The sequence below is a fragment of the Chiloscyllium plagiosum genome, chromosome 9 (assembly GCF_004010195.1).
Source record: "Chiloscyllium plagiosum isolate BGI_BamShark_2017 chromosome 9, ASM401019v2, whole genome shotgun sequence".
NCBI classification, from domain to species: domain Eukaryota; kingdom Metazoa; phylum Chordata; class Chondrichthyes; order Orectolobiformes; family Hemiscylliidae; genus Chiloscyllium; species Chiloscyllium plagiosum.
This window is the reverse complement of record NC_057718.1, coordinates 87,556,086-87,571,978: the sequence shown is the minus strand read 5'-3', so window position 1 is coordinate 87,571,978 and position 15,893 is coordinate 87,556,086. Positions and strand designations below refer to the sequence as shown.

The window sequence follows — 15,893 nt, the reverse complement described above, 5'->3', positions numbered from 1 at the left end:
TGTTCTGTTGGAAAAGATATGATATTTTCACAACATCGGACTCAAATGGTCCAAGTCTCGGTGTCTCTTTATCAGTGCTGTTGAAGTGTGGAGAGAGTAGCACTTATACTATTGTTGTGGGAGTGGTGGGTGCAGGTTGCTGATGCAGAAAAGCAGGAGACATACCATTGTTCTGCCATTCTCACATTCCGTTCACTTAATCTGAACTATCAACATCTTTTCTCCGTCAGCACCCTAGATCGCCCCACCAAACTGCAGCATAAATTCTGCCCCTTCACGCTTCACTTCAGCTCTGAAAAAGTGTCATCTGGACTTGAAAGGTTAGCTTGCTCTCTCTCTCCATGGATGCTGTTTGACCGGTGATCTCCAGCATTTGTTGTTTTCAGTACAGAATCCTGCACGTGCAGCAAATTATCACTCAAATGGTTTTTGATTTCCACATTTAAATCACTCCTGAAGGTTGGCAATATTATCATTTTCACATGTCCCTCTCAGATGATAATGTAACACGCCTACGTCATGCCTCTCAGAAGATTCTGTAACATACCAACATGACCCCTCTCTCGGGACTCTCTCTCACATAATATTTATAAGATACTGTGACATTTGGACATGAGCTCATAAAAAATATTATAACTTTCCACATTAGGTTCCAAGGTAGGCTGTTTCATTTCCACTTGATCTCACGAAGCAGATACTGGCATATTTATACATGGATATTTCCAAGAAATAATTTCCCATTTCCACTTTACTTATTTCAGGGCTACCTTCAAAAAGTTCACATTATCCCCAAGAGGCGATAAAGCAGTATCTGCCCATCACCTCTCTCAGGAAATATTATCACATTTCCACTTTATTCATCATGTTGCATATCATCAGAAAGTATTAGAATATTTTCAGTTATCAGTCAGCACATAAGCACATTCACTCTCATAAGTGATTGTAACATTCCTACATTATCTTTCTCAGGAGTAGATATAACATTTCCATTTTACCTTCAGGTCATATTGTAATATTCCCAAATTACATTCCAAAATAGATTGCTTCAATTCCATTTAATCACTCAAAGGATGTACTGTCACATTTACACATGAACCTTACTCGCAGATAATGTCATATTTCCACTTTATCTGTCTCATGCTATCTTACACGAATTTCACATAAGAAACACTCCTCTTTGAGGAGATACTGTAATAATTCCAAATCATCTGCCTTGAGATACTGTATCATGAGATTTTTAAGCCTCACATTATTTTTGTTATAAGATACTGTAATATTTGCATAGTAAATTTCTCAGCTGTGATGATCTCAGCTGATGTTATTCCTGAACAAGTCAGATCCCAGACTTCTTTCTGATCTGATGGATCATATTCTGAAGTTCTGAGGAAGTGTCACTTGACACAAAACATTAACTCTGCTTTCTCTCCACAGATGCTGCCAGATCTGCTGAGATTTTCCAACAATTTTCATTTCTAATTTCCAGCATCCACAGTTCTTTGTTTTTTTTGGTAGATCATGTTTTTTGTTTTGGTTTTAATGAGGTGGTCAACTCACTGAAGTGTAAAATGCAATGCTGCAGATTTTGTGATAACAACAAAACAGACATTTATTCAGCAAAAGATAATATAGAATAAACCAATCTTTTTATTTACAAATTCAAAGTCAGAGTAGTACAGTTAGTTCTCCTATAATGCTTGTTTATTAAACTCGATTTGTCTGTAACACGATTCATGAATTGCCAACTTTTTTTAATAAAGTGAATTCCTGTTTGCTGTTACGCAATTCTCAACCCTGGCACTAGGTGTCGCGGTGTGCAGAGGACTGGACTCCACGTCAGCATCATCTGCTTTCTTGTGAAGAGCTTTATGAAAGGTATTGTGAAATGTTTGTGCAAGTGGACTTGGAAAAGCATCGTGAAAATGTCTCTACAAACTTGGAACGAGAAAGTGGGAGCAATCTGTTAATTCAAAAACTTGAAGAGTTGAGACAAGAGTGAAATTTCACTGAAATTGACCAACAGTAAAAGAACAAGTGTTGAGGAACAGTTTGAAATTTGGCTTTGTTTGAATCAAGAGCTTTTTTTTCTCTCTCAGTTTAAAAAATATGCTTAGATGTTAAAGAAAATCTGTAGAATCAAGTGAATCTGCTTCAGTGATTAATCACTATGGTAACCAACTGTAAAAAAGAACTACTACAGACACTTGGATATGGTTAGTCAGCTGCTCAGGGCGGTCAGAGTTAGGAAACTCTGCACATAGTGTGTGAGGGAGAGGAAGGTGGGTGGCACACTGTTACTTTGGGTAAATGCATGGAGATGTCCTAAGGGGGTAAGGAGGCTATGCAGAAGATATTCAGAGTGTGTGCTGGAAAAGCACAGCAGGTCAGGCAGCAACCGAGGAGCAGGAGAATCGATGTTTAGGGCTAAAGAGACTCATCCCTGATGAAGGGCTTTTGCCCAAAACGTCGATTCTCCTGCTCTTCGGATGCTGCCTGACCAGCTGCGCTTTCCCAGCACCACACTCTCGACTCTAATCTCCAGCACCTGCAGTCCTCACTTTCGCCCAGAAGAGTTTCAGCCTTAGTCAGGGTCAGATGTTAGTGAGGAAGATGTTGCAGGAAATGGTGAGTACAGTAGCAGAGTTAGAGTGAGTGTGAGGTATCAATGAGAAGATGGTGGCACTTTCACAGATGGAGCGGAGAAGGTAATTGATCTTCTTCCTACATTCTGTGCATTCCTTCATTGCCTTCTGTGCATTAAGACTGCACTCGCCTGGATGGTAGCCCTGGTCCAGGTTGGCATGGTTCCAGTAGAATGGTGTCCTCTGCTGGCCTAGGAGAAAAGATGTCCTGACTCTGCATCACCTCATCCCCATCAGCAGTACCTTCACTCCCTGCCCACAAAGAGAGGCACCAATTTTCTATTGTCTGCAATATCCAGGGTCAGTGTAAGGAACCACGCAGGGCAGCACTGGACTGACAGCTCTTGTATGGGTGCACAATATCTTTGTAAAGATGGTGCTGCACCATGAATGTGAGTCAATTCTGGGATATCCAGGAAGTGGTGAGTTGTTTTGGAAATAGCACATGATATGATAGTGCGAGAGTGTGAGAGAGGGGCACTAAAGGGTAGAGTCAGGCAGGTTTTGTGAAGTAAGGTGATGGATGTTTCCCAAGCGTCATAATGTGAATCACTCAGAAAAACTTGACAAAACTGACACATAGCGAAAGAAATTAAGAGTTCGCCCTTGATCTATCAAGGTGGGTTTCATTCTGCAATCTGACTTGTACAGTGTTACGACTGGATGGGATCAGAAAACTGGCTGGAATGTAGTGCAGCCAGCAGATATAGATGCCAATTGAGAGTAATCAGTTGAAGATTCTGATGAATTGCACAATATGGACCAGGCCAGACCCCCTCAAAATATTTTAAGAAGGTAGCCCAGTCCCTAACTTTTCCTTATTTTAAAGGTAGATGTGAAGTGGATATTCCAGTGTGATGCAGTTGGTCAAACCACTCGGCTGTAAGCAAAACAGCATTTATTAAAACACTACAATTGAAACACGAACAAAAGAAAACAGAATTTAGAATTATGTAACTACTGGAAAACTTAACTGACCCGCCACAACAACTTAACTAAGGAGCTGTTCCAATTTCCCTAATATCCCATAAACATTTGTATTAGGTTAACTACTATTTTTGTTTAAATTTTCACTGATAGGGTTGGGGCAAACCACCAAAACTGTTTTCCCAGAGGCCTCATTATTTCTATTGCATGATTTTCTATAACATGACGACACATGGGAATTCAACTACAGTGATATGGGAGTACAACCTGTACAGCATGGAAAAGACTCTTCAGTCTAAATAGTCCATGCCAACCATGGTCTCAAACCAATCGCCTGTATTTGGCTCATATCCCTTCAAACCTTCCCTGTTCATGTACTTATCCAAACGTTTCTTTTATGGCATTATTGTACTTGTATCACCACTTCCTCTGGCATTTCATTCCAAACATGAATAAAAATTGTCCCTCATGTCCTTATTAAATCTTTCTCCACTCACCTTAAAAATATCCTCCTTAGTGTTAAACTGCCCCACTCTAAGGAAAAGACCCTTGCTATTCACATCATCTATGTCCCTCGTGATTTTATATACCTGTATAAAACGCCACCCTTAAACCTTCTACTCTCTAGTGAAAAATGTCCCAGCCAATCCTCATATCTCAAACCTTCCATTCCAGACAACAACCTGGTAAATCTTTTCTGAACTCTCTCCAATTTAATAGTAGAAATCACTGGAAAAGCTCAGCAGGTCTGGCAGCATCTGTGGAGAGAAATCAGAGTTAACGTTTCAGGTCAAGTGACCTTTCCTAAGAATGGTTCAGAGGAAGGGTCACTCGACCCGAACCATTAGCTCTGATTTCTCTCCACAGATGCTGCCAGACCTACTGAGCTTTTCTAGCAATTTCTGTTTCTGATTTATAGCGTCCACAATTTCCTCAATGATTTCCTTCCTATAACAGAGCAACCAAAAGTGTATAGTATTCCAAAAGAAGCCTCACCAATGTCCTGTACAACTTCAACATGACTTCCCAACATCTATATTTAAAGGTATGAGCAATGAAAGCAAGCATGCTAAACGCCTTCTTAACCAGTCTACATGTGGTGTAAATTTCAAAGAATTATATACCTGAACCTCTAGGCGCCTCTGTTCTACAACACTACCCATGGCCCTATCAATTGCAAAAATCTTACCCAGAGTTGATAAGGTTCCCATTGGTAGGTTATCGCACAAAATACGGACGCATGGGATTGAAGATGATTTAGCGGTTTGGATCAGAAATTGGCTAGCTGAAAGAAGACAGAGGGTGGTGGTTGCTGGGAAATGTTCATCCTGGAGTTCAGTTACAAGTGGTGTACCACAAGAGTCTGTTTTGGGGCTACTGCGGTTTGTCATTTTTATAAATGACCTAGATGACGGCATAGAAGGATGGGTTAGTAAATTTGCAGATGACACTTAGGTCGGTGGAGTTGTGAATAGTGCAGAGGATGTTGAAGGTTACAGAGGGACATAAATAAGCTGCAGAGCTGGGCTGAGAGGTGGCAAATGGAGTTTAATGGGGAAAAGTGTGAGGTGATTCATTTTGGAAGGAGCAACAGGAATAAGGAGTACTGGGCTAATCGTGGGCTACACAATTCTTGGTAGTGTAGATGAGCAGAGAGATGGTGGTGTCCATGTACATAGATCTCTGAAAATTACCACCCAGTCGATAGGGTTGTTAAGAAGGCATTTGGTGTGTTAGCTTTTATTGGTAGAGCGATGGAGTTTCGGAGGCATGGGGTCATGCTGCAGCTGTACAAAACTCTGGTGCGACCGCACTTGGAGTATTGTGTACAGTTCTGGTCGCTGCATTATAGGAAGGCTATGGAAGCTTTGGAGAGGATTCAGAGGAGATTTACTAGGATGTTGCCTGGTATGGAGGGAAGGTCTTATGAGGCAAGGCTGAGGGACTTGAGGCTGTTTTCGTTAGAGAGAAGGAGGTTGAGAAGTGACTTAATTGAGATATACAAAATAATCAGAGTTAGATAGGGTGGGCAGTGAGAGCCTTTTTCCTCGGATGGTGATGGCTAGCACAAGGGGACATGGCTTTAAATTGAGGGGTGATAGATGTAGGACAGATGTCAGAGGTCATTTCTTTATTCAAAGAAGTAGGGACATGGAATGCATTGCCTGCAACAGTAGTAGACTTGCCAACTTTAAGGGCATTTAAATGGTAATTGGATAGACATATGGACGAAAATGGAATAGTGTAGGTTAGATGGGCTTCAGATTGGCTCCACATTGAAAGCTGCAGGGCCTGTACTGTGCTGTAATATTCTATGTTCTATGTTTTGCTTGACCAAAGTCTCTTGTACAGTATCCAACAGTAACCCTTGTGCAGTACTCATGACTGAATTACTTTTTGTGATGTCTCAACGGATGACTACGTACCCATGACTTTAACTCCAAGACAGCAGACTTGTTTCCTGGAGCTTTCATACACCTGATCCTAAATGTACTCAGATTCAAGTAACCTCCTCAGGGTTTATACCAATACTTGCAGGCAGGAAATCTCACTAACTCCTTAACTCCATAGCAATCAGTGTTACTATATTCTTCCCTCCTCATGAGCACTGCACTGAAACAAAAACCATCTCCCTTTGAGATATGGGTGTTTTGCTTCAGCTTAAAAGAATCTCTCAGTCCACAAATTTCTAACAGAAACCTTGAAACACAATGGTTCACCCTGCTAGGTTGTAAAATCTAAAAGTGAACACAAACTAACTAGGTTGCTGAAATAGCCCTCAGAAAAAGTCTTAAATGAAATCACCATGGCTACAATTATTAATTTCAGATACACCAAAATCCCATTATTTTACTAACTCAAAATTGTAAACCCACACTTAAAAACGTATCCAAATAAGTCAAATTAAATGACATAAGTGCTACTGAAACAGCTCCAAATTCTCCTTCTAGGGAGATATTGAGATATTTCTACGTTTATCTGTCTCAGGCGATACTGTATGATTTACATCATCACTAAAGAAATATTGTATCATTTCCACATTATTTATACTGTACCTTTACAGCATTATAGCTATTAAGAGGTAATGACCCATTTTCACATTATTTCTCAGAGATATCTTAGCATTCTCTCCGTCAGAAAGAGAAAGTGGCAATGCTGCATTTTTACATTAATGTCCAGGTTACATGGTTATATTTGCAGATTATTTCGAGGAAGACTGTATGATTTCCACCTGATTTCCTGCATGAAGTATTTCCATGTTTACACTTGTGCCTATACAGGAGATAAATATATAACCATTTATCTGTCTCAAGGCAGACTGTGACAATTCTACATTACGTCTCTCAGATGATGGAATGACAATTCCATGTCATTTGCCATAGGAGCTTCTGCAACATTTGCACATTCTTTCTCTCAGGAGACACTGCCACATTTTTTGCCTTTGTGTACATTCTGCATATGTCTATTAGGGGATACAGCAACATTCCCATCATCTCTAATTAAACAGCATTTAATTCCATATCATCAAGAGTACCTGCTCTGTAATATTGCTCTCTTTCTCCCTTGGGAGGTTCTATCATACTTCCATATAAATTTCTACCAAAAGAGTCCGTAACATTTACATATCATGTTTTTAAGAGGTATCCGAACAACTCAATTATCTCTCGCGAGATACAGTCACATCTTCACATTCTCTCTCTCCCTGTCCGTGGAGGCATTATCTCAGTACGTACTGGATCAATTTCACATTACCTCCCTCAAGAGACTGTCAAAAAAAAAGCACGGTAGCTCAGTGGCTAGCAGTGCTGCCTCACAGTGCCAGGGATCCAGGTTCGATCCTAGCCTCGGGGGACTGCCAGTGTGGAGTTTGTGGACATTCTCCCCATGTTTTCTCCGGGTGCTCCGGTTTCCTCCTACACTCCAAATATGTGCTGGTTAGGTGAACTGGCCATGCTAAATTGCTCAATGGTCAGACGCAAATATGGGATAGTCAGTCAGGGGAATGGGTCTTGGTGGGTGGCTCCCTGGAGGGTTGGTGTGGACTTAGTGGGCAGAACAGCCTGTTTCCACACTGTATGGATTCTATAAAAACTGGCAGGGATTGAGGCTTGGCTATCTGACAGAAGGAAGAGAGTTAGGATAAAAGGTTCTTTTTCGGAATAGCAGCCGGTGACAAGTGGTGCCCTGCAGGGTTCAGTGTTGGGGCCACAGCTGTTCACTTTATATCTTAATGTTCTGGATGAAGGGACTGGGGGCATTCTGGCGAAGTTCGTCGATGATACAAAGTTAGGTGGACAGGCAGGTAGTACTGAGGTGGTGGGGAGGCTGCAGATAGATTTAGACAGTTTAGGAGAATGGTCCAGGAAATAGCTGATGAAGTTCAACGTGAGTAAATGCGAGATCTTGCACTTTGGGAAAAAAAGAATGCAGGCATTCTAAACGGTGAGAAAATTCATAATGCCAAAGTACAAAGGGATCTGGGAGTGTTAGTCCAGGATTCTTTAAAGGTAAACATGCAGATTGAGTCCATGATGAAGAAAGCGAATGTAATGTTATCATTTATCACAAGAGGGTTGGAATATAAAAGCAGCGATGTGCTTCTGAGATTTTATAAAGCTCTCGTTAGGCCCCATTTAGAATATTATGTCCAATTTTGGGCCCCACACCTCAGGAAGGACATAGTGGCACTGGAGCATGTCCAGCGGAGACTCACACAGATGATCCCTGGAATGGTAGGCTTAACATATGATGAACGGCTGAGGATCCTGGGATTGTATTCATTAGAGTTTAGAAGGTTGAGGGGAGATCTAATAGAAACTTAAAAGATAATGCATGGCTTAGAAAGGGTGGACACTGGGAAGTTGTTTCCGTTAGGCGGGAAGATTAGGACCCGTGGGCACAGCATTAGAATTAGTGGGGGTCAATTTAGAATGGAAATGAGCAGACAGTTCTTCAGCCAGAGAGTGGTGGGCCTGTGGAATTCATTGCCACAGAGAGCAGTGGAGGCCAGGACTTTAAGTGTCTTCAAGGCAGAGATTGAAAATTCTTAATCTCGCAAGGAATTAAAGGGCTATAGGGAGAGTGCGGGTAAGTGGAGTTGAACTGCCCATCAGCCATGATGAAATGGCAGACTGGACTCGATGGGCTGAATGGCCTCACTTCCACTCCTCTGTCTCATGGTCTTAAGATTCTAACTGTCTCACTTGAAAAATGCTGCATTACTTCCAAATTCTCACTTAGGAGTTTTGTCACATTCCCTCTCTCAGGAGATAATATAACCTTTTCACATTAAACCTCAGGTTATATTATACTGTTGCAGATTATACATCAAGACAGACGATCATTTCCACTTGATTTGTTGCAAGGAAGCACCATTATATTCACTCTTTAACTTTTACAGGAGATAATATCATATCTTATCAGTCTCAGAGCATTCTACAACAACTCCACATTTTCTATCTCAAGTGCAACATTTGCACATTGGACTGTAACCTTTTGACTTTATCTGTGTCACATAATAGTGGAATATTTGCACGTTATGTTTCTCATGTGCCTCTATTCAACAAAACCTCTCTCAGGAGACACTATGACTTCCACATAATCTGAATGTCAGATTTTGAAATATTTCCATATTATTGCCTGTGAGATTGTCACATTTCCCTCTCTCTCAACATATTTTATCATTTCCAAATAATTTGTCAGGAGAGATTTACATTTTCCCTTTATCAGAAAATATTTCACATTTCCACATTATCTTTCTGAAATGGTTTGCTACTTTCAAATTATCTGTACAAGGAGATACTCTAACAATTCCATCATCTCAGAGAAAATATTGTATTATTACCACATCAGCTTTATCTTTCCCACAATGCTGCTTGCATATTTCCACATTATATGTCTGAGGTATATCCTAACAATTTCAATATCTCAGAGGTAATACAATATTGCTGCCACATCATCTTCATATTTTCCACATTATTTCACAAAGAGGACATTGTATCATTTCTTTATTATTCCGAATAGAGATTGCAACATTAAATCATCCTCCCCAGACATGTCATCACATTTCCACAATAGCGCACACCACAAACATATTATCCCTCCCAGGTCAAATCTAGATTATCTCTCTGAGAAGGTATGGACCACACCCCAGAGTTCTAAGGGAGATAGCTGAAGAGATAGCAGAGGCTTTGGTGGTGATCGTTCATGAATTGCTAGAATCAGGGAGGGTCCCAGAGGACTAGAAAAATTGCAAATATGACACCACTGTTCAAAAAGAGGCTAGGCAAAAGTAGTAAAATTACAGACCGATTAGTCTAACCTTGGTCGTGGGTAAGATCCTGGAATCCATTGTGAAGGATGAGATTTCTGAATACTTGGAAGTGTATGGTAAAATAGAGCAAAGTCAGCACAGTTTCATCAAGGGGAGGTCATGCCTGACAAATCTGCTAGAATTCTTTGAGAAAGTAATGAGCAAGTTAGACCAAGGAGAGCCAATGAATGTTATCTACTTGGACTTCAAGAAGGCCTTTGACAAGGTGCCACAGCGGGAAGCAACTGAGTAAGATAAGGACCCATGGTGTTAGAGGCAAGGTACTAGCATGGACAGAACGTTGGCTGTCTGGCAGAAAGCAGAGAGTGGGGAAAAAGGGTCCTTCTCAGGATAGCAGCCGGTGACAAGTGGTGTTCCGCAAGGCTCAGTGTTGGGACTACAACTTTGCACTTTATACATAAATAATCTAGATGAATAAACTGGGGGTGTGTGGCTAATACAATACAAAGATAGGTAGAGAGACAGGTGGCATCGAGGATGCAGGGAGATTGCAGAAGGATTTGAACAGTTTACAGATGTGGGCAAAGAAATGGCAGATGGGGTACAACATGGGAAAGTGTGAGGTCATGCAATTTGGTAGGAAGAGTACAGACATGGACTATTTTCTAAATGGGGAGAAAATTCAGAAGTCTGAAATGCAAAGAGGCTTGGGGGTTCTAGTCAAGGTAAACTTGTAGGTTGAGTCAATAGTTATGAAGGCAAATGCAATGATGGCATTTATTTTAAGAGGACTTGAATATAAAAACTGAAGCTCTAAAAGGCTCTGATCTGACTACATTTGGAGTATTGTGCACAGTAGGTTCACAAGAAAGGTCCCAGGAATGAAAAGCTTAACATATGAGGAACATTGGAGGACTCTGGGTCTATAATTGATGGAGTTTAGAAGGATGAGGAGGGATCGAATTGAAACATACAGAACACAATGGCCTGGACAGAGTAGATGGTGGGTAGGTGTTTTCATTGGTAGGAGAGACTAGGACCCGAGGGCACAGCCTGAGAGTAAAGGGAAGACCTTTTAGAACGGAGATACAGAGAAACATCTTTAGCCAGAGAGTGGGGAATCTATGGAATTCATTGCCACAGGAAGCTGTGGAGGCCAGGTCATTGGGTATATTTAAGACTGATAGATAGGTTCTTGAGTAAGATTACGGAGAGAAAGCAGGAGAATGGGGATGAGTAATCCACCCAGACCCATTTCCCTCTGACTAATGTACCTAACACTATGGATGAGAAACTTATCAGTCATGATTGAATGGCAGAGTAGACTTGATGGGCCGAATGTGTTATGGTCTTAAGATTTCTGTTAACTCAGAAGAAATACTGTTACTTCCACATCACCTCTGCCATGAGATGCTGCATCTTTTCCACATTATCTCTTGCTGGGGTTTTTAAATCACACTCCCACTTAAACCCCAATACATACTGTCACATTTCCACATTATCTGCCTCAATGGATGCAGTAAGGTTTCCACATTAATATTCATGACTGCCATCTCAATTTTAGCTCTTAAAAAGGAAGTTATTTATCGGGCTCACTTCCACATTATCTCTTTCAGAAGAAAACGTAATAATCCCATATCAGCTCCCAGGAGATATTATATCGCAATACACTTTCCACTTTTTCCCTTGCATGACATAATGTCACATTTACACAAATATTAATTTGAGATAATTTCATATTTCTAACTTATTGGTTTCAGGACACCCTGAAACAAATTATCATGCACTTGGAGGAAATGTGTCATTTTCCATTCTCTTTCTGGTGGAGGCATTTCAGTATTTCCATGTTACCTGTCGAGGAATAAATTCTTTTTTTCCACATTATTACTGAAAATATTTTCTTATTTGATTTTGATTAGATTCCCTACAGTGTGGAAACAGGCCCTTCAGCCCAACCAGTCCATACCGACCCTCTGAAGAGTAACCCACCCAGACCCATTTCCCTCTGACTAATGTACCTAACACTATGGGCAATTTAGCCTGGCCAATCCACCTGACCTGCACATCTTTGGACTGTGGGAGGAAACCGGAGCACCCGGAGGAAACCCACGCAGACACAGAGAGAACGTGCAAACTCCACACAGAGTCACCCGAGGCTGGAATCGAACCTGGGATCCTGCTGCTGTGAGGCTGCAGTGCTAACCACTGACTGTACCATCATTTCATTAATATGGACAAAATTCCATATGCACTCTTTCAAGTGATGCTGTTGGATTTCCACACTGACCCTTTCAGAAGGGCTGGTAACATTGCCTCATTAACTGTCTCAGATGATAGTGTAACATTTAATCACTACTCAATTTACATTTTAGAAATTTATTTTCAGTTCTTTGCAACTTTAAATCTTCCTAAAATTCAATGGTGAGTGCCTTTAAAATGCCAGGCATGTTTACTCAAGTGGTTTTTGATTTATTTGTTTAATGGCTTGAAAACAATTATGTGGCCCCCATAAAAAGAAATCATTAAAAGAGATTTCTTCAACACAATACACAGTGCTCCTTCAAATCCTAATCATTTTAGTGCTCTGCCAAGCTACTCAGCTTCAATATAACGAGAGGTCACTTTCAATTTTCAATTCAGTGTCAAACTGGTTGTCAGGCATACATCGTTTGCTGCTGGGAAAAGGTTTCCCAGGCAACAGGATGGCTGAGCGAAATTGCTGATTCGTGTGATTGACATAGAATTGTGATCACAGGAATATTGAGCATGTTTGGGAGAACAGCAAATTGCAAGAAATAATGCCAGTCATGAATGTGAGTATCTATTAGTGCAGCAGTTCAATTCTTTTTAAATTGCCAAGCATTGTAACATTCGGCCATCTTTCAAGCAAGATTCAGTGCAATAAGCTTAACATTTTGTACATTCACCAAACTGACATGAGTAAAATATCTTCACAACAGAACAACAACTACACCAATACTCTTGCAGAAATCCAAATGAGGGGAAAAATGTTGCTTTGACAACGCTCTAAGAATCAGAATGAAAAAAACTCAGGTTCTCTGCAACTAAATAGCTGGAGGAACCAATTAATTTATCTAATTAATCTCCTTTTAAAGAAGATTTAATACCAGTTGTTTCTCAGTTTTCTTATTTCACTGAGGATGACTGAAGCATCTTGATAGTCCCTTTCAGATGGCAAAGATTTTGCAATAGGTTTTTATTATGTCTTCGTCGCCAGAGAGACTGACTGGTTTTTATGAAGTGCGGATTAACAGACGGTGTGATTATGTCTTTCCCTTCAGGCATAAAGCTAGACTGCTTTGGGGAATGGTCAACACCTCTAAACCAAAAGAGATATTTGGACTAGACTTAAATTGGTAAGAAATGCTAGAAACTGCGCTAATTGAGTTCTATTGAAAGATACACATCCCAAATTTGACTACTGTATGGATCTCAAGTGCTAAGCACATTCTAAAATGTAGGCCTTGTAGGCTCAAATAATTCAATGCATTGTACTCAGTATAGAATGTAAAACATGACTAAATCTATTATATATATCCCCACAGAATCATAAAGACCATCTCATTGTGTCCATGCCAGTCAAACTATTGCAAAAACAAATCCCACTACCTTGTCCTTTCCCAATCGTACTGTATTTTGGTCTAATTTTAAAAAATTATCTAATTTTCCCTTCACAGGAGCAACCAGTCCCTGTGGTGAAGCATTTTATGTCCTCTCACTTCTTAGTGACAAATTTTAAAATCAAGAACACTTCATTACTGACTAACTACTCTCCCAAAACTCTCCATAATTTAAAAAAAACCCATTGTCTTCCTTTAGCTTTCTCTAAGCCAGCAAAAACAGATCCAGTATCTCAAGTCACTGCTCATTAACAATTTCTCAAACCTGCATAACTTTGATGAATCCTCTCTAAATTTCTGTATGAATTACAGAAAAGAATAAATCTCATACCTGACAATTATTGTGTCCCCATATGGCACTCAAGCATGCACCTGATTATTATACCTCACTTTAAAACTAAAACATGAAGAAAAAGTCAATCAGTGAGAAACTCAAATGCTGGGAAGATTTCTGCCTAGAATTCAAATTACCCACAGATTTCCTACGATAACATACCAAATACAAAAATCAGACAGATTGCTGTATGTTTATACAATAGTCAAATATCTGCACAAATATAACTACAGGTAACTGTCTATATTCCTTTCTATATTCCTGTGCAGGACTCAAATCTTCACACCAAACTCAAGTTTGGACCAGATTTGTCAATACCGATATGGAACTGAAATTCCCACATGTTCATAACAAATTGACAGATTCCAATATCTGTGACTACTTTACATTTTACTACAAGATTAGAAATGACCTTTCACCCATTGAATTTTCTTTGACATGGGAGTTGGACATCACTGCCTGAAGCAGGGAGCTATCCCTAATTGCTCATGAGACAGTGACAGTGAGCCGTCTCTTGATCCTGTAAAAGTGATTTGTCCATGTTACAAGATAAATCTCCTGCACATCTGATGCCAACTGCCATTCAAGCCACTTTCTAACTCACATCATAGCAAGTACTTTAGTCCCTTTCATGTTCCTGTAAATTATATCCCAAAAGAGTCAATTGGAATAAAGAGAATGTTCCCCCCACTGCCCATCACTCACCTTATTATTAACATAAGGGTGTTTGCTGCCTTGTTGTTTATTCTTGATCTTCAGTATGAACTTGGAGTAAATCACCCTTTTCTTGAGGCCTGCTCGCCTGCTGGATGTCATGTCGTTCAGCACTTTCCTACTGGTTTTCTGTGGTCGCCTCCACAACACAGTCCTCATTCTGGGTCTGTATTCCTTCAGGCTGGGGTAGATGTAAGGCTGACAAAGGGGTACAGCTCGTGGTTCCAAAGTGAAATAAACAACAGTGCCAGTTTCCCCTTCCTCACGGAGTCGTGCCACAGCTGCCTTGATGAGTTTCCGGTGCCCGGGAACCTCAACCCCAATGGCATCCAGGTCAGGCTCCCCAATCTGCTTACAAACCTCCAGGTCATCATAACCATTGTCCATGAAGGACTCACCATACTGGGACAATTTTAAGCTCTTCAGCCACTCCAGCACAATATTAGTTGCCATGGGGCACCAGGCGATCCGAAGTGGGTGAGTCAGGGCTGGAAATTAGGATTAGACAGAGATGAGTTAGGGTTAAGTGTGGATACTTCAAGAATTGAGATTAAAATGAACATTTGTACTAGGATTGCTGGAGGAGTTGGGATTAGGATTGAGATTAGGTTTGGGATTGGAATAGAATTGGAGACAGGTCTGGGATTATAATGACATGAGGATTAAAAGGTGGTGGATAAGAGATGAGAATTGGAACTAGAATCAAAAGTAGAATTAAAGGTAAAATTCAGACTTCAGATTGAGGTTGTCCTGGTGAGCTGAGTCTCTGACTCGGTTCAGTTGTAGATTGAGATTCTCTCCAGTTGGTTTGCACACACACACACCTTGTCCTGACCCTCCTCTCGCCGTGAATGCTCAGCGGCCGCAGTCTCTTTTCCTTCAGGTGGATCCGGCGGCAGTGCCGCTGGCTCTCCCGCTCTGGTGTTGAGGCTCCGTTAGCGCAGTGTCGCGGAGTGTCAGTGTCCAGGGGCGAGCGAACCCCCAGCTCCGGCTCCGGTTCCCGGCTTTTTTTTTTAGCTGCGGCCGGGAGCAGGTCCGTGGATCACCGCCAGGGGGCAATGCGGAACACGAGCGCGGACCCGGAGACAACAGCGACACCCAGCGACCCCGAATGCAACCGGCACCCAGCACCCTCACCTCACCCCGGCACCCCAACTATCCCAACTCAGCCCACTCATCCCAGCACCCCAATTCACCCCAGCACCCCAATTCACCCCAGCTATCCCAACTCAGCCCACTCATCTCAACACCCCAACTCACCCCAGTACCACAAACTCACCCTAGCATCCCAACTCGTCCCATTCACCCCAGCACCCAGCTCACTCCAGCACCCAACACCTAATTCACCCCAGCTTCCCAATTCA

The 15,893-nt window shown here is 41.3% G+C and overlaps 1 protein-coding gene across 3 annotated transcripts in view; it reads right to left on the bottom strand.

Moving 5' to 3' along the window:
• sash1a (SAM and SH3 domain containing 1a) overlaps positions 1-15,530 on the bottom strand; it is a 131,043-nt gene extending 115,513 nt beyond the window's left edge. For 2 of the 3 annotated variants that reach the window (XM_043696466.1, XM_043696467.1), the window contains exon 1: positions 14,521-15,530. In XM_043696466.1, the coding sequence (XP_043552401.1) occupies positions 14,521-14,982 (462 nt within the window). In that variant the 5' untranslated portion in view covers positions 14,983-15,530. The remainder of the gene's footprint in view (positions 1-14,520) is intronic. The other variant, XM_043696465.1, reaches the window with a different exon arrangement.
• Positions 15,531-15,893: the final 363 nt, after the last annotated feature.